The sequence below is a fragment of the Lutra lutra genome, chromosome 16 (genome assembly GCF_902655055.1).
Source record: "Lutra lutra chromosome 16, mLutLut1.2, whole genome shotgun sequence".
Classification (NCBI taxonomy): domain Eukaryota; kingdom Metazoa; phylum Chordata; class Mammalia; order Carnivora; family Mustelidae; genus Lutra; species Lutra lutra.
This window is the reverse complement of record NC_062293.1, coordinates 55,513,458-55,539,612: the sequence shown is the minus strand read 5'-3', so window position 1 is coordinate 55,539,612 and position 26,155 is coordinate 55,513,458. Positions and strand designations below refer to the sequence as shown.

The 26,155-nt window shown below is 42.4% G+C and overlaps 1 protein-coding gene across 1 annotated transcript in view; it reads left to right on the top strand.

Annotated features, from left to right (window-relative positions):
• The window catches only part of DNAH9 (dynein axonemal heavy chain 9), a 342,755-nt gene that overhangs the window by 208,557 nt on the left and 108,043 nt on the right, over nucleotides 1-26,155 (top strand). Inside the window, 5 exon segments of the mRNA XM_047707126.1 lie at nucleotides 998-1,121; nucleotides 11,855-11,997; nucleotides 12,370-12,531; nucleotides 12,736-12,969; nucleotides 21,736-21,996. Of these exon segments, the coding sequence (XP_047563082.1) occupies nucleotides 998-1,121; nucleotides 11,855-11,997; nucleotides 12,370-12,531; nucleotides 12,736-12,969; nucleotides 21,736-21,996 (924 nt within the window).

Below are 26,155 nucleotides of genomic sequence, written 5' to 3'. Positions count from 1 at the left end.
ATAGACTGGAATCCCCCTAAAACACTGCTGATACCTGCATCCCACCCTCCAGAAAGTTTGGCTTAACTAGTCTGCAGAGTGGCCTGGGCATCAAGACTTTTCAGGCGGTTCTGATGAGAGTCGGGAAATGTTATCTTAACTAATTCTGTAAGTACCTAAGGTTGAGAATGGTTGATTCTAAAGGAAGTTCACTAACTTTAAAGGGGAATGATATATGGGACATTAAAGAAGCTTTGGCATAAGGAAATGCAGGAGGCTCTTAGAAAATGAGCTTTGAGTGGTGCAAGCAAGAAGACCAAGATCAGGGACTGAGAGCTGAGCTCTGCGAGCGGGATACAGAGCTTGAACCAAGATGGACTACGCTGGGAAAATGCGGGGCTTGGCATCCTAGCCCAAGACTTCATCCACCTGCAGTTCGGAATGGATATAATTTCCTACCAGATGATTGTGTGTGTGTGTGTGTGTGTGTGTGTGTGTGTGTGTGTGTGTATGCAAGTGTGCTCCCTAGGATATTTTATTCCAACACAGAGCTTCTGCTGGAACAAGTCATGAGAACACAAAACACTGCTAGCATAAGATACATTCATTACTGGGGTTGGTGGCCCCAAGTACATGACTCTTCTGTCAAGACCAAGAGCAACTTCTTGCCTTCGGGTCAGGTCATTCACTTGTATGATGATATAAGTAACACCGGTGAGCAGGGACTATCTCTGTCCCTTTGGAAAGCTGTGCTGTTACCCCTCGGCACAAAAGAAGAGCTCCAGAAGCGAATACAGGAGCCACAGTGATTGCGTGAATTAAAGATTGTCGCTGTTCAAGTTTACTTGTCTACCTCTACTGGGATTGAGGCCTGGGAATGAGGCCTATTTCCCACTGCTATTTCACTTTCTTTCCCATTAAAGTAGATAAGGAAATGGTCCCATTCCTAAAGAGCTGATTGGGGATCTTTCAATAAGGCCATCTTCCCAAAGATCTCTAATGTTGATCGTTTCCGCAGATGGACCTGGCTGGCTTGTGCCTGAAAGCCGGGGTGAAGAATCTCAGTGTAGTGTTTCTCATGACCGACGCCCAAGTGGCTGATGAGAAGTTCTTGGTGCTCATCAATGACCTCTTGGCATCTGGTAAGAAACTCTGCTCGTGAGTGTAAATTCCCCCTGGAATCAGTCATCCCAAGGTGCTCCCAGGTCCAGAGAGCTAGGTCATAGAAATGAGGGAGAAAACTGAGAGAGTAGAGGACTGGTTCAGTAAGATACTTCCAGGGTTAGCGCCGTGCCTCATCCTGGCTCCTTTCATTGGAAAACAGACAGTAATCTTGGGGCTCTCTGGCTGGAAATAGATCTGGGTTTTGGAAGAAGAGCATGTCTAGGGTCCGGTGATCTGCTGAGCCCAGAGAGAAGGGGCTCTTCCCTCCCCATATCCAAGACAGAAACCAGAATGTTCGCAGTATTTCAGGTAGATTAGACATTGGCAAGGAGAGACACAGAGAAGTTGCACACACGAAACTTACACAGCAGGGCAAGATTAGGCTGCTCATTTAAGGAAGGGTTCAGAACCTGGTGCAAGCAAAGGAGAAGCAACAAGAAATGCAGAATCTCTCTCACATGGTTTTCCTTGGCTTCCAAAATACTTGACCGAGGATGTCAACCTTCCCGTGACACTGTCCGTGCAAGACAGGACTTTGTCAGAAAGTTCAGTTGTGATGCGTTACTATTCTTATTCATTTAGGAATTCAGAAATTATGTCAGCCATTCTGGGTAAAAAAAATTCTACGTGCACACATGCACACATAGACACACACATATGTACACACATAATCCAAGATATGTGTGTACGTATATGCCCAAGAATACAAGACAGTAGAGTACTCAGATTATGCATTTACAGCAATGGGAAGCATATATTTTTGCATCTATATTAATTAAACATAGAATATGCTTTCCTGGCTCTTAAACCAAATTCAGCATCTGCAAAACTACCTCTTCATCTGGATTAAGAAAGCAATCAGTGCCCAGATGTTCCAGAACAAAATTCCTGCCTCCAGTTTTTTGGCATTTCAGAAAGCCCTGGTATCCGCCACCCACCCCCATTCTAAATACCATCTTAACATCCTACCACCTTCTTCAACAGCATTTTACCTATGACATTGTCTCACCTTTTAGTATTTTACTGAATAATGAGAGTGGGGCCAGTGGCACTCCAGCCCTGTACCCTAGTCTAATTTCTTAAAATTCAAAAAAGGTAAAAATGTGCTTCCAAAAACTTCCAACTCTGGAAACACCAGGAATGTTGCCAGACTCACTCTGTATTTCAGTTGGTGCCGATCCAGCCAGGTCACCTTCTCCTAAAATAGTGTCTGAGACACAGAAGCTGATAGACTTTCACCAATGGAAATTTTCATTCTCAATTAAGTATTTTTTAATTTTTCATTTAGAAGACAACTTTTTAAAGAGTAAATGAATTTCCGAAGCCCTGCCCAGTGAGAACAAAATGCGGTCAGCTTGCTCCAAGGTCGTGAAGTTTCAAGTTCACATTTCTCTTTTAAGGCTTCTATGTAAAAATACGTTTTTACATACACCTGTTAAAATGGAGATGCAGTTACAAGTAATACTTCTCTGATATTCCTCCCTTTGTCCTTAACTACTTTGACATGGAGAGCTAGAGCATATCTTAGTTCTAATTTTCCCTGTCAGGTAAATAATTTGCTAGAAATTAATTGACTGCCAGTCCAGGGAAAGCTTCAGGAATTCCTCAGGACTTCCCCCCACCTCTTCCATTTTTCAATTTTGTGGGGTTGTGCAATCACTCCACTCTTGGACAACACAGGGCAGACTGTGACACTGTGTCGGGCTACCTTGCCATGAACACATCCCTCTCTAGTTATCTACAAGTGCTATTAGTTTAGAGATCAAGGTAGAGTGAATGTATGCTACTGATTCAACTCTTCCCCCAAAGCATCCTCTTCGATATTCTACTAATCTCATAGGCTCTGCAGTTTCTTTCCACAGTTTGTTAGCTCATTGTTTGATCCCTTGATTTCCTGATGCCATTTTCAAAATCAAACCTCATCACCTCTACCCAAGAGTTAATCAGTTGCCACCAATTTTATCCCCTAACTATTTCTGATTCCAAATCACAGCTCTCATAGCTACCACTGGTCTTTTCATCTGTTGTTTTAACCAATGTAGACATTTTTTTTAAAAAAATCTATTTATTTGAGAGACAGAACGGAGCACAAGTTGGGGGTAGGGGTGCAGGGACAGAGAGAGAACTCCTCAAGCAGACTCCCTACTGAGCACAGAGCCTGACGTGGGGCTCGATCCCAAGATCCTGAGATCATTACTTGAGCCAAAATCAAGCATTAAAGGTTCAACCAACTGAGACACCTGGGCTCCCCAACAAATGTAGACACTTCTTAACTCATCCCCCACCTCCTAGGCAATACCTTCTCTAACCCATTCTCCTCACTGCTCCCAAAGGGTCTTTCTAAAATATGGTTTCTCCATTGGTTTCTAACTGAATACAGAGAAGATCCAAGAAAACACCCTACCTGACCTACTCTGTGATCTAGTAATTCCCAACCCCCCGAGATAATACACTCTAGTGGACTTCCTTGACATCCTTACTCACACCTTCTTAAGGGTTCTTGAGACCTAGTAACACACACCAGCATCCTAAGGGCACAAAGTCTCCAAATGGCCTCATACTTTCAGCATCTTTGCACTAAAGGGTATCACATAAACCAGGTCAGCATACTTTTTTTTTTCTATCAAGGGTTGGAAAGTGAATATTTTCAGTTTTGTAGACAGTCTCTGTCATAGCTACTGAACTCTGTCGTCATACTGGGAGAACAACCATAGACAATATATAAATGAATGATTGCAGTGATGACCAATAAAACTTTATTTATGGACAATAAAATTTGAATGTCCTGTCATTTTCATGAGTCATTAAGTATTATTATTTTAATTCTTTTCAACCATTAAAAATTGTAAGAACCAGTCTTAACCTGCAGGCCATGTACATGGAGGCAGCAGGCCAGATCGGCCTGTGGATCTGGGGTTGGGCTCCTCCATCTCCAGCATGTTATACATAAAACACCAAAAGAACCAGGATGCCTGTGTGGCTCAGTAGGTTCAATGTCTGCCTTCGGCTCAGGTCATGATCCCAGGGTCCTGGGATCAAGCCTTGCATCAGGTTCCCAGCTTGGCTGGAAGCCTGCTTTCCCACTCCCACTCCCCATGCTTATGTTCCTTGTTCCTGCTCTCTCTCTCTCTCAAATAAATAAATAAAATCTTTAAAAGAGAGAGAGAGAGAAAGAAAAAAAAAGAAAGGACCACAGAGCAGCATAGGCAGTCAGCTCCTGAAGTCTGAGGAGTATGGGTGCTGTCATTTCCAGCTGAACGTTGCTCTTCGTAAAACTTCCCTGTACTCCCTAATTCCCAACACAGGCTAAATACCATTTCATTTTCTTAGAGGAGTTTCCTCTGACCTCTGTTTTTATCAAATAGTAGAACAGGGTTCTTTCATTGCTAAGACCTTGGTTTTGACAAGTTATAGCTCAGAGTGTTTTATATGCATGGTCCAAAATGCCTTAATGAACAGGAGTTAAATCAAGTTTGTCCAATTAAGGGAAGAAAGTAAATGATCGCTTTTATGATCATCCATTTTTTTCATTCTGGCCTTTGAAATTATATAAGTCTAATTAGTATAAAATACTCACTGAACTCCTGGCTGGGTTAGTGTGTTCAGGTCATGAAGGCCAGAAATTTGCCAACAGAAATTGGCATGACTTTGCTGCAGATAAAGTAGTCCGAGGAAGGGCAGCAGCGTCACTGATGGATAAAATCAGAATTCCAGTCACTCTGATTAGTTGATCATTTGCCAAACTGCTCACCTTTGGGGACCTCATCCAATTCCACAAGGAGGTTACATGGGTAGGGTGGCCCCGGTAGCGCCTTTGGCCTCCAACATTTCTATGATGCTCACATTTCTGCGTTAGTTATGAAGGAAGGAAGAAGCACGTAGGTGTTGGAGAACTTGAAGGGGGAGATCGTATATGATTCAGGTCCAGATGGCCTCAGGACTCACCTCAAGCCTCATTCTGGGATTGGGGGAGAGCTCCTGAGGCCCATAGAATATCCTGGAGTCAACCCTGCTCACCTTTATGTCATATCCAGTGTTTCCAGGATTTTATCTCTACTAGCACTTTCTTTATTCTTTACCTGCTCAATGTCCTCTCCTTGTTGAGAAGAACCCATTGTTTAGTGTGATCCTCCCAACTCTCCCTTTCCCCAAAGCCCATCTTCATGTCTTTATAAGTTTCTTCTCTTCCTCCAAGATGACCATCCCTCCTCCCCAAGACCCAACTCCTCCATCTGAGCCAGGAGCCCAACCCCTTGCCCCTGAGTTAGAACTCTGCTCTGTTCTCTTTTCCCAATTTCTAACTCTCCTTCGTAGTTCTTATTCTCTCACCAACCACACTTACTTTCTTCCCTTAACGCTTTTCTGTATTTCTTCACAAACTCTTCTGGATGCGCAGAAAGCAATAATACCCCCATGCGGTTGCACACAATGTTGCAAAGTAGAAACTTCCAGCACACATGTGCAGATTGTCTTTCCAGCGAGGTGCCCAAGATGCATGTGCGGACGGTCTCTCCAGCTAGGTGCCCAAGACGGAGATTGCTGTTCTGTCTGGTACGTGCATTTCAACTTTACAAAAAGTGCCAGGCTTCTCTCCAGACTAGTCGAATATGTTTCCTCTCTGATCAGTAGGGCCTGGATGCCAGTTTCCTCCTAACCTCACCCTCACCCAGTTTCCCTGACATACTGGTTTTTGCCAATGGGCATGAAATAAAATCTCATTGTTTTCTTTCCCCTTTTACTTGTGACCTTGAGCATCCTTCCGAGAGTTTACTGGCTAGGCCTCTTCTGTGAGTTGCCTCTTTTTGTAGTTTGCCCTTTTGCTCCAGGGTTTTTGGTCTTTTTCTTTTGGATTTGTAAGAGTTCCTTTTATATTCTGAATACTAATGGTTTGGTCACTATAGGGGTTGTAGGTACCCTTTTAATTCTGCATCTGACTTGAGTCATGCTGATTTAGTTTAAATGCCGTAAAACTTAACAGTTCTTTTTAATGCCCTGTGCTGTTCCAGAGCATTCTGTTCTCCAACATGACAATAATTACTTCCTGTATTTTGTTTTTAAATTATTACTGTTTGGGGGCACCTGGGTGGCTCAGTCAGTTGGGGGTCTGACTCTTGGTTTACCTTCCGGTCGTGAGCTCATGGGTTGTGGGATCAAGCCCCACGTCAGTCTCCATGCTCAGTGGGGAGTCTGTTTGGGATTCTCTCCCGCTGTCCCCTACCCCCCAACTCTCCCTCTCTCTCTAATAGATGGATAAATCCTTAAAATAAGGATTTTTTTTGACTGTTTGACTTTTCATATTTACATCTTTAATCCCCCTAAAATTTATTTTTTTAAAGATTTATTTATTTATTTAAGATTGCGGGGTGGCTGGGGAAGGGGCAGAGGTTGAGAATCTCAAGCAGACTCCCTGCTGAGCAGAGAACCAACACGGAGCTCAGTCTCATGGCCCTGAAATCATGACCTTAATCAAAATCAAGAGTCTGACACTAAACCCACTGAGCCACCCAGGTGCCCTTTAAAATTTATAGAGTTCTAATTTTAATTTTTAATCTTAATACAGAATTATCCTAACATCACTTATTGATTAATCCACCTCAAGACTGCAACTGATTTTTAATATCAATTTTTTAATTTATAATTGGGTCTGTTTCTAAGGTGTTACCCTTGGTGTTCTATTTGTCTGGCCCACACCAATTTCACATTGTTTTAATTAATAAAGTTTTATAAGGAGACTTAATTTCTGTAGGACAACTCCTTCCCTCTGGTTCTTCTTCAGAAATGTCAGGCAGGGCTGTTGTTTACCCTTTGTTCTTCTGTGTACATTTTAGAGTATGCTTGTCAGGATCAAGAAAGAAATGCGTTGGATTTTGTTGTTGTTGTTAGAATTGCATCATTATGACGGGGGTAATACTGAGTCACCCTCTCGTGAGCATAGTTTCTCTTCCCATTTATTTACGGTTCTGTTTATGCCTTTCAAGTAGTATGTTATAGTTCTTATACCACGATCTTGCATATCTTTTCATATATTACTACCCACCTTATAGTTTTTGTTGGTATCCTAAATAACTTTTTTTTAAGATTTTATTTATTTATTTGACAGAGATCACAAGTAGGCAGAGAAGCAGGCAGAGAGAGAGGAGGGGAAGCAGGCTCCCCGCTGAGCAGAGAGCCCAATGCGGGGCTCGATCCCAGGACACTGGGATCATGACCTGAGCTGAAGGCAGAGGCTTTAACCCACTGAGCCACCCAGGCGCCCCCTAAATAACTTTTAAAATAACATTTGGTGGGTGGGGGGCACTTGGCTGGCTCACTCAGAGTGTATGACTCTGAATCTCAAAGTTGTGAGTTTGAGCCCCATGCTGGGTTTAGACCTTACTTACTTACTATCTATAGACCTTACTTAAAAATAATAAAATCTTCAAAAAAAGATTTTAAAAAGTAAAGTGATTTTCTTGGCTTGAGTACAGATGCCCTTTTATTTCCAATTTGATTCGTGTCCCTCAAGCTTGTTCTTGAACATGCTTGTGAGTCCTGGTGGTTTATGTATATATTCTCTTAGATTTTCTATGTAGAAAATTAGATTTTGAACAATAATTTTATGATTGCCTTAGCTATTCTTATACATTTTCCTTTTCTTGATTTTTTGTATAGTCTAGGACCTCCTAGACTAGGACATTGAATAGGAAACGGTGGCAGTTATGCCTGCCTTGGTCCTGATTTGAAAGAGAATATTCTAGTATTTCACCATTTGATATAATGTTTGCTTTGGGTCTGTGATAGACATCTATTATAGGTTAAGAGAAATCTTATTTATTCCTAGTTTGCTAACAGTATTTGGAAATTTTATGTATCTCTATAATGGTAATATATTACTTCTTTAATCTATTAATGTAGCGAATTATTCTCATAGATTTCTCTAAGACTTAACCATCATTGCTTTTCTGGAACTAACACTGTTTGGTCATCATATATTTATTTTTATATATTTAATTAGGATTTTTTTTAAAGATTGTGTTTATTTATTTGACAGAGAGAGACAGCGAGAAAGAGAACACAAGCAGAGGGAGTGGGAGAGTGAGAAGCAGGCTTCCTGCTGAGCAGGGAGCCTGATGCGGAGCTCGATGTGGGGCTCAAGGAGAGGCTCGATCCCAGGAATCTGGGATCACAACCCAAGCCTTGGCAGCCGCTTAACCGACTGAGCCACCCAGGTGCCTCTAATTAGGATTTTTAAAAAGATTTATCCATCATACACTGCCTTACCAATACAGGATTTTTATTTAACTTTCAGAACTTTGCCAATCTTGAAAAAATTATAATTAGGCATACTTTTTAAAGTACACTTCTATTACTATGAGTGAGGTTGAGTGTTCATGTTTGCCAATCTCATTTGTACAAACAAAAAAGTAAACATAGTGTTGATGTACATTTCTGTTACTACAGTGAGGTAAAGCATTTGTTCATATATTTAAGAGATATTTGTATTTCCTATACCATGAGCTCTCTTTTTGTATGTGTCACCATATCTTAAAACGGCATTATTTACTTTTTCCTTTTTAAAATTTTTTTTAAATTTTTTTAAAAGATTTTATTTATCCACTTGACAGAGAGATAGAGAGCAGAAGTAAGAGCAACAGCCAGAGGGAGAGAGAGAAGCAGACTCTCCACTGAGCAGGGAAGCTCGATGTGGGGCTCAACCCTAGGACCTTGGGATCATGACCCAAGCCAAAGACAGCTGCTTAACCAACTGAGCCACCCAGGCACCCCTAACTTTTTCCTTTAATTGGGGAGAGTTTCTTTACATATTAAGGAGATTAGCTATTTAACTATAATTGGAGAAAATATGTATTTTCTTTTTTTCACCTTTTAAAAATTTTTAGATGAGAACATTTAAGTTCTATCTCTTAACAAATTTCAGTTATATAGTACAGTGTTGTCAGCTATAATCACCATGTTATGTATTAGATCCTAAGACCTTATTCATCTTATAACCAAAAGTTTGTGCCCTTTTATCATATTCTGTCTGTTTCCTTCAACCCCCAAGCCCCAGCAACCGCTTTCCATCTGTTTCTATGAATTTTTTTATTCCTTTTTTAAATTTATTTATTTATTTATATATTTTTATTTCATTTCTTTTCAGTGTAACAGAATTCATTGTTTATGCACCACACCCAGTGCTCCATGCAATATGTGCCCTCCATAATACCCACCACCAGGCTCCCCCAACCTCCTACCCCCCCGCCCCTTCAAACCCCTCAGATTGTTTTTCAGAGTCCACAGTCTCTCATGGTTCATCTCCCCCTCCAATTTCCCTCAACTCCCTTCTCCTCTCTATCTCCCCTTGTCCTCCATGCTATTTGTTATGCTCCATAAGTAAGTGAAACCATATGATAATTGACTCTCTCTGCTTGACTTATTTCACTCAGCATAATCTCTTCCAGTCCTGTCCATGTTGATACAAAATTTGGGTATTCATCCCTTTCTGATGGAGGCATAATACTCCATAGTATATATGGACCACATCTTCCTTATCCATTTGTCCATTGAAGAGCATCTTGGTTCTTTTCACAGTTTGGCGACCGTGGCCGTTGCTGCTATGAACATTGGGGTACAGATGGCCCTTCTTTTCACTACATCTGTATCTTTGGGGTAAATACTCAGTAGTGCAATTGCAGGGTCATAGGGAAGCTCTATTTTTAATTTCTTAAGGAATCTCCACACTGTTCTCCAAATTGGCTGCACCAACTTGCATTCCCACCAACAGTGTAAGACACTTCTCCAATGAAGACATACAAATGGTTAACAGACACATGAAAAAATGCTCATCATCACTAGCCATCAGGGAGATTCAAATTAAAACCACATTGAGATACCACCTTACATCAGTTAGAATGGCCAAAATTAGCAAGACAGGAAACAGCGTGTGTTGGAGAGGATGTGGAGAAAGGGGAACCCTCTTACACTGTTTCTATGAATTTGACTGTTTTTTGTTTTTCAGTTTCCTTTGTTTTGGGTTTTTTTGTTTGTTTTTTTTTTTAGGATCCCACATGTAAGTGATACCATCCGGTATTTTTCTTTCTCTGTGGCTTATTTCACTTAGCATAATGCCGTCCAAGTTTACTCTGTTACTGCAAATGACAGGATTTCCTTTTCTAAAGCCTGGATAATACTCCTGTATATATGTCACATTTATTTGATCCATTCATCTGTTGATGGATGCTTAGGCTGTTTTCATGTTGTAGGTATTGTGAATAATGCTGTAATGAGCAGAAGAGTATGGATATTTCCAAGATCTGGTTTTTTCTTTCGAATATTTACCCAGAAGTGGGATTGCTGGATCACGTGTACTTGTTCTATCTTTAATTTCTTTGGGAGCCTCCATACTGTTTTCCATAGTGGCTATACCGTTTACATTTCCACCAACAGTGCACAGGGGTTACTTTTCTCCACATCCTCATCAACACCTACTATCTCTTGTCTTTTTGATAATAGCCATCCCAACAGGTGTGAGGTGATATCTCATTGTAATCTTCATTTGCATTTCCCTGATAATTAATTACATTAAGCACCTTTCCATGTATGTGTTGGCCATTTGTATGCCATCTTTTGGAAACATATTATAATTGGTCCTTCATGTTTGCTCTTGTTATACTTTGCCTATGTTTTCACCATTCCATTTTTTCTATTTTTTATAAATTTTTTATTTTTACATAAAATGTATCAAGTTAGATGCACCAAATTTATCTTTCTTTTAAAACATACCAATTTTGAGTTACTTAGGAAGACCTTCCCCATTCAGAGGTTATAAAAATATTTCCCTCGGGGCGCCTGGGTGGCTCAGTGGGTTGAGCCGCTGCCTTCGGCTCAGGTCATGATCCCAAGTCCTGGGTTCAAGCCCCGCATCGGGCTTTCTGCTCGGCGGGGAGCCTGCTTCCTCCTCTCTCTCTGCCTGCCTCTCTGCCTGCTTGTGATTTCTCTCTGTCAAATAAATAAATAAAATCTTTAAAAAAAAAAATATTTCCCTCATGTCTTCTGCCATTTTTATGGGTTTATTTTTTTATAGCTAAGTATTGATCCATTTGGAATTTATCCTACTGTGCAATGGAATATAAGGATCCAACCATAGTATTTTTTTTTCCAGATCCCAGTTTTCCTAATACCCTGTATTAAATGTTCATTTTCCCCATTGATTTTAAGATGTCATACTTATCATATACTAGGATCCCCAAAACCATTCATGCTCTTTCCCTTTCTTCTTCAGTAGGAAGGGATAGCTCATTCTTCATCAATATATGGATTTATGTATTTTTTTTCTCATGGCTCCTTTCACTTATATTTATATTGTAGGTATTTTACATCTGTTTTATTTCTCCTACTAAATATTAAGCTCCTCAGAAGCAAAATTTTTCCTAACAGGAGTTAGTAAATAAATGTTTTAGGCGAAAGAAGTAAAGAGTTGAGAGCTCTTCTGCTATGGGCTGCTAGCCCAGGACAAAAGGATGCCATGTACCCTTGTTCCATTCTTTAAAGTATCATCCCTCCACCTGCACTGAGTTTGGAGTATATACAGTGTCTGTCCAATTCCACCAGCAAGAGTGGTGGGACACGGCCAGAAAGTCATAGGCCCTGTTTCCCAGTTTGGATAGCATCTCACGTCCTACTGTATCATGCAGAGAGATGCCAAAGCCACTCATCTGTGTTCCATTTCTCTCAGGAGAGATCCCAGACCTCTACTCTGATGATGAAGTTGAAAACATCATAAATAACGTGAGGAATGAAGTCAAGAGCCAAGGTCTAGTTGATAACAGAGAAAACTGTTGGAAGTTCTTTATAAATCGGGTCCGACGACAACTGAAGGTATAGGAAGATTTACTGCCCAGTATAGGCAGACCAGAGATGGTTCATGAGGTCCTCTGCTGATACTTTGGACAAGCTGCCCTCATAGATTATACTGGGAGTGGGCAGGGAGGGTGGAGTGCCCTTCTTTGCCTGAACAATTTTGCAAGGCTGCCCTTATCTGCTTCAAGGGCAATAGCCTCTCCCTTGGCTCATGCAGTCCCAGCATTCTCAATTTCTTGGCTAGAAGCCTGGCTAGTGTTGACAGATTTTCTTCTTCCTCTGTTGGATTTTTTTTCCCGACTTTCTGGGAAATAACCCAAAGCTCTATCTGTCTCACTAGCAGTATCTCCCTGATGCCCTCTTGGTTCTCCCCACCCTCTGATTTCTCAGGTGACTCTCTGTTTATCCCCCGTGGGGAACAAACTGAGAGTCCGCAGCAGGAAGTTCCCAGCCATTGTGAACTGCACGGCCATTGACTGGTTCCACGAGTGGCCTCGGCAGGCACTGGAGTCCGTCAGCCTTCGCTTCTTGCAGAACACAGAAGGCATCGAGGTGAGAGGGCAGAGGAGATACTCCTCAAAGTCCCGCCTACCTGGGGTACAAGGAATTCCATGTCCAGAGTTTCAGGGTTCAAGTTCGGGCTTGAATAGACTTAGTTGAACAGACTTCCCATGGGATGAGGCCATGAGTGGGGCAGGCCATCACCTCGGTCTTCACATCCAGACAGTCTTTTTATTTTCCACTTTTCAATTTCAGCCCACAGTCAAGCAGTCGATTAGCAAGTTCATGGCTTTTGTCCACACAAGTGTCAACCAGATGTCTCAGTCTTATCTGACCAATGAACAGCGCTACAACTACACAACTCCCAAGTCATTCCTGGAGTTCATCAGACTCTACCAGAGCTTGCTGCACAGAAATGGAAAAGAGCTCAAGTCCAAAATAGCGCGTCTCGAGAACGGGCTGCTGAAGCTTCACAGCACCTCTGCCCAGGTGGGTGACGGTCTTCCTTCACTCCTGCCTTCTGGGCACCGAGAGGGAGTGGGAGCACCCCATTCCAGGGAACTGGAGGGATCATGGTCCAGGCCTGAGAATCATGTATGGTTTTCCAGAGGCCTCGGTGTCATGAGACACTGTTCCAGGAGTTAAGGCTGAGCTCCCCCTGCAGAAGGGCCCACTGTGAGCTTCAGGTCTAGTCTGCTCCCACATACTAATGATGGAGTCCTCCAGAGCACCTCTTTAATATTGCTTGTTACCACTCTCCTCCTCTTCTGCTACCTTCCTTTCCTCTCTGGCCGGCTTCCCTTCTGTCTTCAGAACCAAAAGAGATGAGTGGTTGGGAGAGACAGTTGCAGAACTATACTAATTTTTCTTTTATTTCTTTGTATTATCTGTCAAAGCACCATCAGAACCTGACTTCTTAAATCCTGTCTCATTTCTTGCATTTCTTCATATATTCCTCAGTGGTTGGCCATCAAAAGGAAGTCCCTGTTGTTCTGTCCTTGTAATATATTTCTACTTACTTTTCCAAAGGGAACAAATTTGTTTCAATTTCCTGTTCCTCCCTTGAGAATTGGAGGACAATTCTAGCACATTCTCTGCCCCTGTTCATGCCCATCAGACATTGCCAGTCCGTTGATGGCCCCCTTCTGTGCTCTGTTTGCTGGCTGCAGAGCCAGCCTCTCACGAACGTGGTGTGGTTTTCCTGCATTTGCACCATTAAACTCAATTGTGATCAACTTAATTCTTGGGCATCCCATGTTCCTACAGAGATCTAAGCCTTTTGCTAATTGTCATCATTTCAGAGTTTTGTCTTTGGCATAACTGTTGAATTTGCTTCTTCTGACTTGTCCTCTCTCCCTGCTTTAGTTTCTTGAATCAGAGTTGCAATATGTTGAGAGGATTTCATTTCATTTAGTGGGATATCGTAAGCCCTTGCAGTCTGTTCACATAGAATTTCTTCTGCTTGGGCCATTTTTCTTCCGTTATCTGGTTTTGTTCATCTGCTCTGGCCTCTCCTCCAGGAGCAATGATTTGCCGGATGGCTTCTCTGTGCCCTATATCTATTATGTCCTTGCTCATTGATCTCATCCTTTTGGCTTTTTTCGCTTCTGGGTTCTAGAAGAACTTTTCAAGTTTACCTTCAACAATTCTAATTTATATATGGGTAATATTGCTTCTGCTTATGTTTCCAGGGAAGACTTTAATTATGCTATTACATTTTTAATATCCTAACAGCCGTTCCTCACCTCATCCTTTTCCCCTTCCAACACATCCTATTGCTTTCTTATTTCAGCCTGTTTTCCTGCAACTTTGTCGCAGACACCATCCTACCGATGATGGCAGACAGCTTTCTCGATGTATTGTCTAGATCCAGTCGTGGCCATGTTCAGACCTGTGTTCTTCTTAGTCTCCTGGATGCTTTTCCCTTCCTTGTTCTGTATTTCTGAAAAGACTCTTTTCTTCTTTTTCTTTATTTACTCTCGGGCATGGTGAGATCTCTTCAGACTTGGTGTTTGTCCACATGTGACGTGTAACAATTATCCATGACGCTCCTCTGTGTCCATTTTGTCATGACCACACCCCTTCCCAGAGCCACAGTTCTGGGCAGATCGTGGGACACAGATCCCAGCCAAGGCCCTAGCCATTTACCTGGCACGTACCTTTGTTGTAGAAAGGTGGCATCTTCTCTCCCAGCACTTTTCAGTACTCTCAATCTCTGAACTTCTAGAAAACAGCATGAGATAGAATCCCAGAATGCAGTCCTTCCAGGTTATTTTTAACATCTGTTGCTTCTTCCTCTTCCTGTCTCCCACCGCCAACCTGTGGTGCCCTCAGAACACTGTCCCCCCAGCAGCCGCTATTGTCCCTCCCCTCGCCTGTTCTCTGGGAATTATTGATCATCCCAGTGCAAGACTGGTTGTACCTTAGGTGAACCCAGCTCTGTCTGCCTGTGGCTAGCAGAGAAGCTGCCCCAGTCCCAGCATCAATTTTGGTCTCTTCTCCTTCAAAATTCTCTACTTCGATGAGTTGTGCTTTTACCTACCCAATTATCTAAAAATTGGGGACTTACCTTAGATTCTTCTCCTTGTCTCAGTTAAGAATTAACAAATCCTCTACTTTTCTATATATATTTCTCAAATGTACCCCTCTTGCTGTATCCCTGTTTTCAATGCCTTGATTTAGACACTTCTTACCTGGATGATTTCAACACATCGAACTCCACAATGCCTCCCCCATCCCGAATCTGTGTCACCAGCAATTTCTCACATCACCCATCAGCTTGGGGTTGTCCTTGACTCTTCTCATTTCTGTCACACACCCTGTGCCCAAACATCAGAAAATTGCTGTCAGCTCTAACTTCAGATATGCCCAGAATCCCAGCACTGTGCACCTCCTGTGCTTCCACGCCCCTGATCTGGGCCACTGGCATCCTTAACCCAGGCAACCAGAGCACCTTTCTAGCTCATCTGTCTGCTCCTTTTGCCCATCTTTGGTCCATCATCCACAGAGTCGCCAGAATGATGCATTCAAACCGTAAGTCGGAGCATGTCACCTTTCTGCCCCAAACCCTGAGATGGCTTCCATTTCCCTAGTTAAAATGGTGCCCCAGGCTTCTCTGCCATGGCGCCCTTCAGACTCTCATACCTCACCTCCCACTACCCTATGTCCACAACGTTCCTCTCTCTCTGGCTGTGCCACTGCTATGCTCTCTCCTCAGACGACACTAGGCCTTTGCACTGGCTGTTTCCTCTCCCTGGGTGTTCTTCCCTCTCTCACCCCATGCTCACTGCCTCATGTCCTCCTCTTTGCTCAAATGTCACCTTCTCAGTGAGTCCTACTCCGATGACCCCATTTTCAGTTGCAACCCCACACCACCCCTGTGTCCCTTATTCTGCTCTACTTTATCTTTTTCCCATAGCACTTACCCCACCAACATGTAATTTACTTATTTGTTATCTTTCGTTTGTGGTGTCTGTCCCCATCTGTTGGACACAACCTACGTAAGGACCAGGATCTTTATCTGTTTGGCTCACTGATGCATCTGATGTGTCTAAAACAGTGCTTGGACAAAGTGGGCACTCATTAAATGTTTGTTGAATGAATGAATGAATGAATAGATGGGTCCACCCACTGTATTCTAGACGTAATATCCAATAGAAATATCCTACCAGTCATATATGCAAACTAAATTTTCTAGTAGCTGTACCAAAAGAAGTAAAAGGAATAAAAGGAATTTAATTCTGTGTATTTCAATTTTACATAATTACATCATATATTTTAAGAATAGGTTTATTGAACCCAACACATCCCAAATCTTATCATTTTAACAGGTAATCAATGTATAAAAACGTTATCAATGAAGTATTTTTTTTCTACATGTCTTCAAAAACTAGTGTGTGTGGTTATACTTATAAAACATCACCACTAGGACAAGCCACATTTTAGGGGTCCATTCATTACATGGGGCTGGCGGCTACCAAACCAGAGGGATATTGAAGAGATCTTTACTGTTGGAAGGATCTTTGCTCAATCCACAAGCTTAAGTCTTCTCTTCTGTGGACATTAATGTTTTAGACACTACATTGCAGATTCTCTGGACTTTTCTAGAACTTTCAAACTGTATCTTTGCCTATGTGCCATCCTTTCTTCCTCCCATCTACTCCATTGCACCCCAACATCCAGCACTTCTTACTGGTTGTGATTGTCCCCGATCTCCGCAGCCTGTTCATGTCTCTGGGTTTTTACATCCACCCCTGCCCTTGTCAGCTTGTCGCTGTCAACACCTATGTGGTTTGCTACCCCCTGCTCCCAGAAGCCCTTTCTGAGCTCTGAGAAGTTGTGCCTTCCCATCTCTGAGGTCCCATCCCCGAATTATGTTTCTTCTCTTGTATATGTCATGTCATACCACCAGCAGTCATTTAAGTGCAGAAACCAGGATTCATTGGCTCATAGTAGGTGTTCTATAAACGTGCAGATAAAGGGCCATATGGGTAGATAAGATGGCCAGGGAGCCAACCAAACAAACACTTTCCAAAGTCACCTACAAGCTCAGAGTGGGACTGGAGGAAGGGCTCCCCAATACTGTAGACATTGTATGTATTTCATACTCATGGATGGTTACAAGGATGATTCTTCTTATAAAAATGGTGTCTTGGCTTCCTAACTCTGTTGTAAGCCTTTCATCTGAAATTGTTCTTTAGATAGAAAAAGCCTTAAGTATATTATCATAATCTTGGTATAAGGGTAATGATCTGGATTATGTGGTATCATTATCCTACCCACAGAGGACAGTTTTAGGGATTCATAATCTCGTGGCTAAATGAATCTCACAACCCTGGCTCAGAGGGACTCCAGATTTCTCTAGCAACAATAGCAGTGTAAGGGGTAATAATTAGACTGGTGAGAAGGACAATAATTAATAATTATATGATCATCCCAAATTGATAAATTTTAGACATAATTTCATGCTTAGACTCAAGGGGTCATAAACATAACTTTATTTTTCTATAACTGAATTTAACTTAGCTAGAGAGCTGCCTTTTTCATTTAAGAGTAGAAAGTTCTTTTTTTTATAAAGATTATTTATTTGAGAGAGAGAGAGTGCACAAGCCAGGGGGAGGGCCATGGGGAGGGGAAGCAGACTCCCCACCGAGCGCAGAACCCAACACAGAGCTCAATCCCATGACCCTGAGATCATGACCTGAGCTGAAACCAAGAGCTAGACATTCAACCAGCTGAGCCACCCAGGTGCCCCAGGAGTAGAAAACTCCTAATCTTGCATTTCAGGTTGCCTTGGTCACTTCAAGTTAAAAACTCAGTCTCTGGAGGGCAGTCAGTTCAGAGTCTAAGTCTACCTCCAGGCTGTTTCCCTGTGAAGGGTCTTTTGCTCCTTCCCATCTGGGCGGTGGTGGTGGTCATGGCTTTAGGAGGCAGTGGTGAATCCCCATGCTGTGGTCTTCTCGCTCTCACTGGCTCTGCTAACGGTGGCCTATTCTGCTGGGTCTTTGGGTGGCCTCGTCTGTCTTTGCTGCTGCCTCAGATGAGAGCTTCACAGCTGGCATCCCTTCTGTTCCATTCCTTCTCTTGGCACAGTCAGAACTCCCAACTCTGACTTGGGATCTCGCTCTGTCTCCTGCTGGCATCTTCAGAACCCACTGTCATCCCCACTCCGTATTTGGCTCATGAGGCTGTTGGGGTGAAGAAATGTTCATAAAAGGCCTACAGGTTTTTGCCAATTCCCTGCATATAAGATTTAGTCCCCAAGTCTGTCTGTCTGGAGACTCTTAAATTCAGTTTATCCTGGGGTTTCAAATAATCTCAGGCCACTGAATTTATCTGAAGTTGATGGTTCAATAATTCACCATGATGTATTCATCAGGACTCTATCAATTACAAATTTAAAAAAAAATGAATTCAAGTTCACTTAGCATTAAAAAAAAGTAGAAGAAAGGAAGAAGAGGAAAAGACAGGAGAGAGAGAAAATTTTTTTTGAGATCACATGGTATATTTGGCAGCTAACCAAAATCCAACTGAAGTTGACTAAGGCCAAAGAACAACAACAACAAATAAAACCAAGAAAATTCAGGGACGGAGCTGAATCTGGACAGGACTGGAGCTAGATCCTCCTTAAACATCCCTGTTTAAGCAAGTGACCCCCCTGGGTTCTGGCAAACTCGGAGTCACATTCTGTCTGCTTTGCAGCCCCACTGTAAGAAGGAGTTCGCCTTTCCCAGGATTTTCTGCCAAGCTCCTGGATAAATGGTCAGTGGCTCTGACTGGCCTCTTCCTATCATCGTTCTGCCCACACACGAACCATTCTCTGGGACTTGGATATTCTCCTTGGCCAAACAAGGTTCAAAGGATAAGCACTAGAATCAGCTCCACCCATAGGAATTCAAACTCTGTTTCCAAAACAGGGCTGAGAAGTTGTTATTAGGCAGACAACCGTGGGTCTACTAGAGATGGGAACCCTCTCCATCTGAGAGGAGCACCTACGTGAAGCGTGAATTCATATGAGAACACGGCAGGTGACCAGAGGGACTCAGAAGAAGAAGGAAAACAGCCCTGGGCTTCCAGCCCTCGGCTCAGTGGGGTTTGCTGTGGGTTATCCCAGATTCTCGCTCCTCCTTCTGTGGCTCTGAGGAGAAAGGTCTGGGAGCCTTAGCCTTTCTCTTTAGTATCACGTTCCTGATCCTTGAAGAAGGGACGGTCTCTCACCACCAGCCTCTTGTCACGCCACTCAGTTGACAACCTCCCATCCCCCAAATGAACATTCATGGAGCTGGCAAGACTGGGGAGAGGCTTTCTTTGCTGGTTGTGACATTGTCCTTCTTAATCCTCCTATCCGGGGTTGAGGGAGGGTGTCTAAAGAGAAGAGAGCCAAAGAGGGGCTTGAATCCTTTGAATAAGGGAAAAGAGAAGAGGAAATTTTAACTTGACCTTTTTCAACATACCATTCTATGGCAGAAGAGCCATAAAATGAGCCTCACTCACACCCTCCCTTTAGCTACGTGGGGAACACCTCATTCTGACAGGTGGGACCCTCCTATCACAGCTTAAGAGCCATAAAGCTCCCTTCACATGCTGGTGATTATTTACCTTGGACCCTAGGTCATGAAGTCTATGTGCAATCAGCAAAACAAACAGGCAAAAAACAAAAACAAAAACAAAACAACAACAACAACAAAAACACACAAAAACAAACCAAAGGAAAAAAAAAAAACCCACTCCAATTTTCTCAAGTCTCCCAAGATTTAAAAAGGAACAAAAAGTTACTGGTGTTTGTTCTGACTGCGGGTGATTATGTGGTTCAATCATTTTGGTTTACAATCGCATCTTTGTCCTTGTAGAAATAACTCCCTGGAGCTGAACGACAGGAGATAGAAACAGATTAACCTTCCGGCACGGGCATATAAGACTAGTTCTGGGGAGCAGGCCTTCATTTGAGGTTAACAAAAAGTCTCCAGTTCCCACGAATACACAAAATTAAAGAGCATTCTCTCTCCCCACCACCCCACCCCTCCGCTTTCCTTTTCTTCTCTTTTGATCTGCCATGAAAAGGGAATTACTGGGCAGCATCTAGGCCTCTGTTTCCTTTCTCCCCTTCTGCATTTTGCATCATAAAGCTTTCCAATCTGCTTGGCGTGATTCAGGAGCTCTGAATCTGAACCGAAGTCATCTTCGGTTGCTGCATGGAAATGGGCTGCAGGAAAATGAGACACAGGAGGTCATCCTGCAATGTAAAGTTTATGGGCCATATTGCAAAGACAAGTGGCTTTTTTTACTTCCCAGAAAGAAACAGATCTGAGGAGGCTTCTCTTTCCATGTCAAAGGGCCGTAAAACCAGGCCAGTGACTCTCAGACGTGGAGGTGGGCCTCTGTATCACCACAAGGGCCTACAAAAACACAGATTGCCTGGCCCAGTCCAGAATTCCTGATTCAGTAGGTCTGGAGTGGACCCGAGAGTTTACGTTTCTAGCAAGTTCCCAGGGGCTGCTACTGCTGCTGCTGGTCCCAGAACCACACTCTGAGAAGCAGCACCCTCCCCTCGACTGACTGAAACAGAGAAAACCATTCCTCCTCCAGCAGATCATAGAAATAGACTGTTCCTACGTGCTAATGTTCCCAGCACTTCATTATTTCCTCCAAAATGCATATGAATCCAGAGGCTGGGTGGAGAGCCCTGCTGGGTTCTGGTCTGGCCACTGGAATTCTCTCTGATAGTCATCTCTCTCATAAGGATTGTGGGAATAGACTAAGAGCAACCAAGTAAGAAGAAGCTAATGCTCTCTCTTCAGAGCTCGCTCTAGCTCGCTCTAGCTGGGAGTCAGCCCCTAGCACCTGGGTTTTGGCAGAGACTCAAAGGCAGGCAGGCGGAGGGGTGGGAGAGCTTCATGGTGGGAAGAAAGGCAAGGTATGGGGTGTGTCCAATGGAGGCTAGGGGCCTGCGGAAGCTGGTGGCAGGTTCCCCAGAATTGGGTGTCCAAATGATCAGTTAGGGGAACGTGTCTGACCTTCTCTGGTCAGTCCTAAGTTGGCAGGTGGGACAAAAGTTAAGGAAGGGGTCCGCTCTTAATCTTAATTGTTACAGAGGCTATCTATTGCTTGCCTTCCTGGATTGTTACGGAGGTGGGAGTCTGACTTCCTACATGTCTGACTGACTTAGAGACAGCAGACTGGCTTCCTGAGCTACTGATGGTACATAATGGGTCGGTCTCCTGGGCACCAGGAGGGTCACGGTTGTGGGTGGTCAGAGTTCTGCGTCTATACACGGTCTGGCCACTGTCTGTTCCCACATTCGGTGGCTTGCTCAGTTCTTGGCATACCTCACACTGGCCAATGTCCATTAAATAATGACTGATTAATTAATGATTAATCAGATTAATCTGATTAATTAATGACACATGCCCACTCATGTGGAAAGTATTACATGAGGCATGCGGAGTTTTATAAGAGGCGGGCCCCGATGTCCGTGAGAAGCAGCCTACGTCATGTGGGCGTAAAGGAGAAAGAAAGGTCAGGACATGCGTCGCTTAGAATCTTTTATGACGTCTACTGTAGAGGGAGGAGGAAGAGGGAGTCCAGGGTCCCTCTCCTCTCCCGGGTCAAGGCACTTGACTCAAGAGAAGAGCTCAGCTTTGCGCCTTCCTTCCATCAGGAGTTGGCATTTTTCCCCTTGAGGTCAGATCCCCAGGGAACCCCCACCCTGTCCAAAGCCCCATTGCTCCCACTAAGCCCGGGGCCTCTCCACGGCAGGTGGATGGCCTGAAAGCCAGGCTGGCCGCGCAGGAGGGGGAGCTGAGGCAGAAGAACGAAGATGCCGACAAGCTGATTCGGGTCGTCGGCGTAGAGACCGACAAGGTGAGCAGAGAGAAGGCCATGGCTGACGAGGAGGAGCGGAGAGTGGCCCTCATCATGCTCGAGGTGAAGCAGAAGCAGAAGGACTGTGAGGAGGACCTGGCCAAGGCAGAGCCGGCGCTCACGGCAGCCCAGGCGGCTCTCAACACCCTCAATAAGGTGAGAGGATCCAGTGCCCGTCTGTCCCATCTGCTTACCCCTTCTGGGAGAGGGGGGGGGTTTCTGTGACCCGGACAGCTCAGCACCCTGGTGTCCTTGAGAGACCCAAGGGCAAAGGTAGAGGGTTTCGGGCTCAAAATCCAGCTGCCAAAACCAAGAGTCAGATGCTTAACTGACTGAGCCACCCAGGTGCCCCACGAGTAATTTTTAATAATGAAAATGCCATTATATGTTATTTGTACAATAAAAAAAAAGTTCACCATAAAAAAATACATAGAGAACAAACAGAAAATTCTAAGTAACTTTGTAGGGGGGAAAGGGCCATGAAATTGCAAACAAAACCATTCCCACTAAGGCAGGAAAAGCTACACAGGATTTATTTCAGTTTAGCTATAAAAGTGAAATAAAACTGTCAAGGCAGAGACTTGAAGTGTGCAGAGACTTACTACCCGGCTCTGATGCACAGGGGTTCTTCATGCGTTAACTACAGGTTGATTGTGATGTTTGAAAATGATGGGAAAGCAGGGAAGTGGGCATGAAATAGCAGAGTTCTGGGAACACGGAGGGTTTAAGGACATTCTAGGGGTCCTTGGGTCCACAAGAATGCCCTCGCCACACACAGTATAGGCTGCTCCTTTCCACTTCACCAGGCATTTCGGCTCAAGGTCATGCGCTCAGGGTCCTGGGATCGAGCCCTGTATCATGTTCCACACTCAACTCAGAGTCCCTGTTGTTTGACTTTTAATATTAGCAAGTAATACAAAAAGCACATTTTATGATCAAATACATTGGAAAATCCTAGAGTTTCCAAGTTGAGTGGACTTCTCTCTGAAAGGACTTCTTAAAGGACTGTGTTATGTGATGAGCCTGGTACTAAAAGTGATAGAGACAGCATGAGAAAATAAAACCTCAGATGACTCTAACTTAAGAACAGTGGTATAAGACACCTGTGTAAAACACTAGTAAATCAGATTCACCATGCCACCCACTGGCGAGTTTTCCCTATGTGAGATTATTCAGGTAACCATCCCCAACTCTAGATCAAAAATGAAAAGCTTCATTGTCATTTTGGGAGATGTCAAAAGGGGACTTAACACAATTCAGCATCCATTGCTTACTAAAACTCTCAATAAAGTAGGAATACAAGGATATTTGCATTTTTAGCTAACAGATGGCAATCAATCCCAATCCAAGGACAAAATATCCTATCCAATGATAGAACATTAAAGGTGTTCCCATTAAGATAAAAAAAGCATAATAATGGTCTCTGTCACCATTATTAAAAATAAAAAAGTTGTCCCAGAATTTCTAGCCATAATAAATGAAAAATAATCATCATGTAAATGTTATAATACCCGTTATAGAAAAAATAATAATAAAAAGAAAGAGTTAAGGGCCCATCACAAAATAATTTATAAAAATGTACAGCTTTCTTAATATCAGCAGTAGCCCATTGGAAAATATGATATTTTAAATTAGCGATCAAAGCACAAGATACAAATAAGCGAATATAAATTCATTGAAACAATGTATAGAAAAACTGCACACCCTTGTTGAAGAACATAAAATTTGAATAGACAAATATATATACATATACCAAGTCTTTGGGAAGATTCAATGTTACAAGGATGTCTGCTAATCCTCAAGTTATTTTTTAAGTTAAATGTAAATCTAATTTACCTCCAGCTTGATCTTTGGTTTATTTGTGTCTAATGTCTTTAAACATTCATATCATTTAAGTAGCTGTTAAAGATTTAATAACTCAAACGTCCAACTGTATGGAGTTGGTAAAATAAATTGTGGCTCATCAAAAGGAGAGAAAACCACATACTTCAGTTAAAATCATGTTTTACAAAGATAATGACACTGACAATTTCAGATACAATTTTCCGTGAAAATCAGGCTCAAAAAGTAGATAAACAGTGATTGATAAGCATACATCTGTGTTTGTGTATGTATATGTGCATATACATGAATCAGCCAGATACTCGTTTCTGTGTACTCATTTCTACATATCTCCACTCATGATCTTTCTTCTGCGGCTGTTAGTCTCTCTGTCATGGGTGCATGTGTACATGTGTGACATGTATATGACACATGCATATATGTGATATGTGCATGTATGTGACATGTAGGGGTGCATACACCTGTGTATATATGTGATGTGTGTTAATATGATATACACATGATGTGTGCACATATGTATATATAGTGATGTGAACATGTGTACACATATAATTTGTGTATATATGACACGTGTATATATGGCATGTGTGATGTGTGTGTATGATGCATGTGACATGTACGTGTGTATGCATGTGATGGATGTATATATGATGTGTGTTTATATGTGTTGTGTGTTATGATATATGGTATACATGATATATATGTGATATATGTGTGTACATGTATGTGTGTATATGTGTGTGTGGTATTTATGTGTGCTGTGTGTATTAATATGGTGTGTGTGTATATATGTGGGTGTATATATGATGTGTGTATATGTGCTATATAGGTGGGTATACATATGATGTGTCTAATATGACCTAGAGGTGTATATGTAACATTTATTTCTGGGTAGTAAAATTATGAGTGTTTCCTGCTTTCACATTCATCTTTGCCAAGTATCTCATAATAAGTATTCTTTTAATAAAAATAACTTTTATTAAGTATTTTAATAAAAATAACTTTTATTAAGTCTTTTAATAAAAGGACAGTGTTACCTTGTAAAACAGTTAACAATAAGAAAAATGAATTTATAAAATAACTAAAAAATGATAAGTTAGGATCAATTTTAATATATGTGAAAGACTCTCTGAACAGAGAAACAAAGGATGATAATCATGGTATCATCTGGAAAAGGATTATTAAATTTGTCTCCATGAAAAGTAACTCTTTATATACCACATTTATATATATATATTATACATATATATAATATATATTTATATATTTATATACCACATATATATACCACATATACAACATTTTAAACAAGATTTTTTAATTTAAAAAGAAAGGAGTTAATATCCTTAGTATGTAAAAGCTCCTATAAACTGCGCTGGAAACTCACCATTTGTCTCCCCTCCCATTTACTCCTGGTCCTTCCCCATTCTGTTTTCTCTGTGACCCAGGAGGCTGGCTTGGGTGGCTCAGATGCTCTCCCTTGACCTCCTGCTTCTGGTCCTGTTTGACCAAGGCAAGCAGGGGATTGGAGGACAGAGATAAACATGTCTATTCCTTTGGTCCCAACCTGCCCACTGCTGAAAACTCCTGTCAGGTTCCCTCTCCACCAATTTTCTCTCCCTCCCTCTCCCTTCCTCCCTCTCCCTCCTTCTCTCCCTTCCTCTCCTTCTTTCTCTCTCCTTCTCTCTCTCTCCCTGTTCCTTTCCTTTTCTCTCTGGCCCAACCACAGCTTCCAGGGATAGAAATGGAGACACCCCAGCCCCACGCAGCCCATGCTACTAGCCCAGGGTAAGGCATTATCCCTTTATAAATAATTCCTTTCATTAATGCCCCTCAAATTAGCCAGTGTGTTGTACCATCTTTTTGGCCTGCAGCTACCCCAACTAACAACTAACACAGCAATCAAAAATAAAAAGATAAACAGCCCAGTAGAAATGTAGGCAAAGGTCAATACCCAACAGTTCACAAAACAAGAAACCCAAATTGCTTAAAAACATGAAAAAATACATTTAGTATCACTAGTAAATATGTATATGCCCATATATGAGTTAAACTGATGTTATCCCCTTTTCAGCCTGTCAAATTGAAAAAAAAAATTTTTTTTTTTTTTAATAATGTGACCATTGCTGAATGGATGCGAACGTAAGCTTTCTCAGACACTGAGAACTGGAATGGGAATTTCTGGGGAAGCGGGTAGTGTGTACAAAGAACACTAAAGATGTGCCCTGCCCTTTGACCCAGCAAATCCACTCCCAAAGAGCTTGTCTAAGATTTTCACGAACATTCATGTAGAAGAATGTCCCGCAAACCTTATCCACATGGTACATTTGTGGAAAGGTTTCCAGGAATTGAATGTTTAACGTCAGTTGTGGCTCGTCCCCCAATGGTACGTGGACTTTAAAAATTCTATTTGAGCAGAGAAGCCATGTTCTCTCATGCCTCTTTTTCAAACTTTTGCCTACGCTAGCTCCTA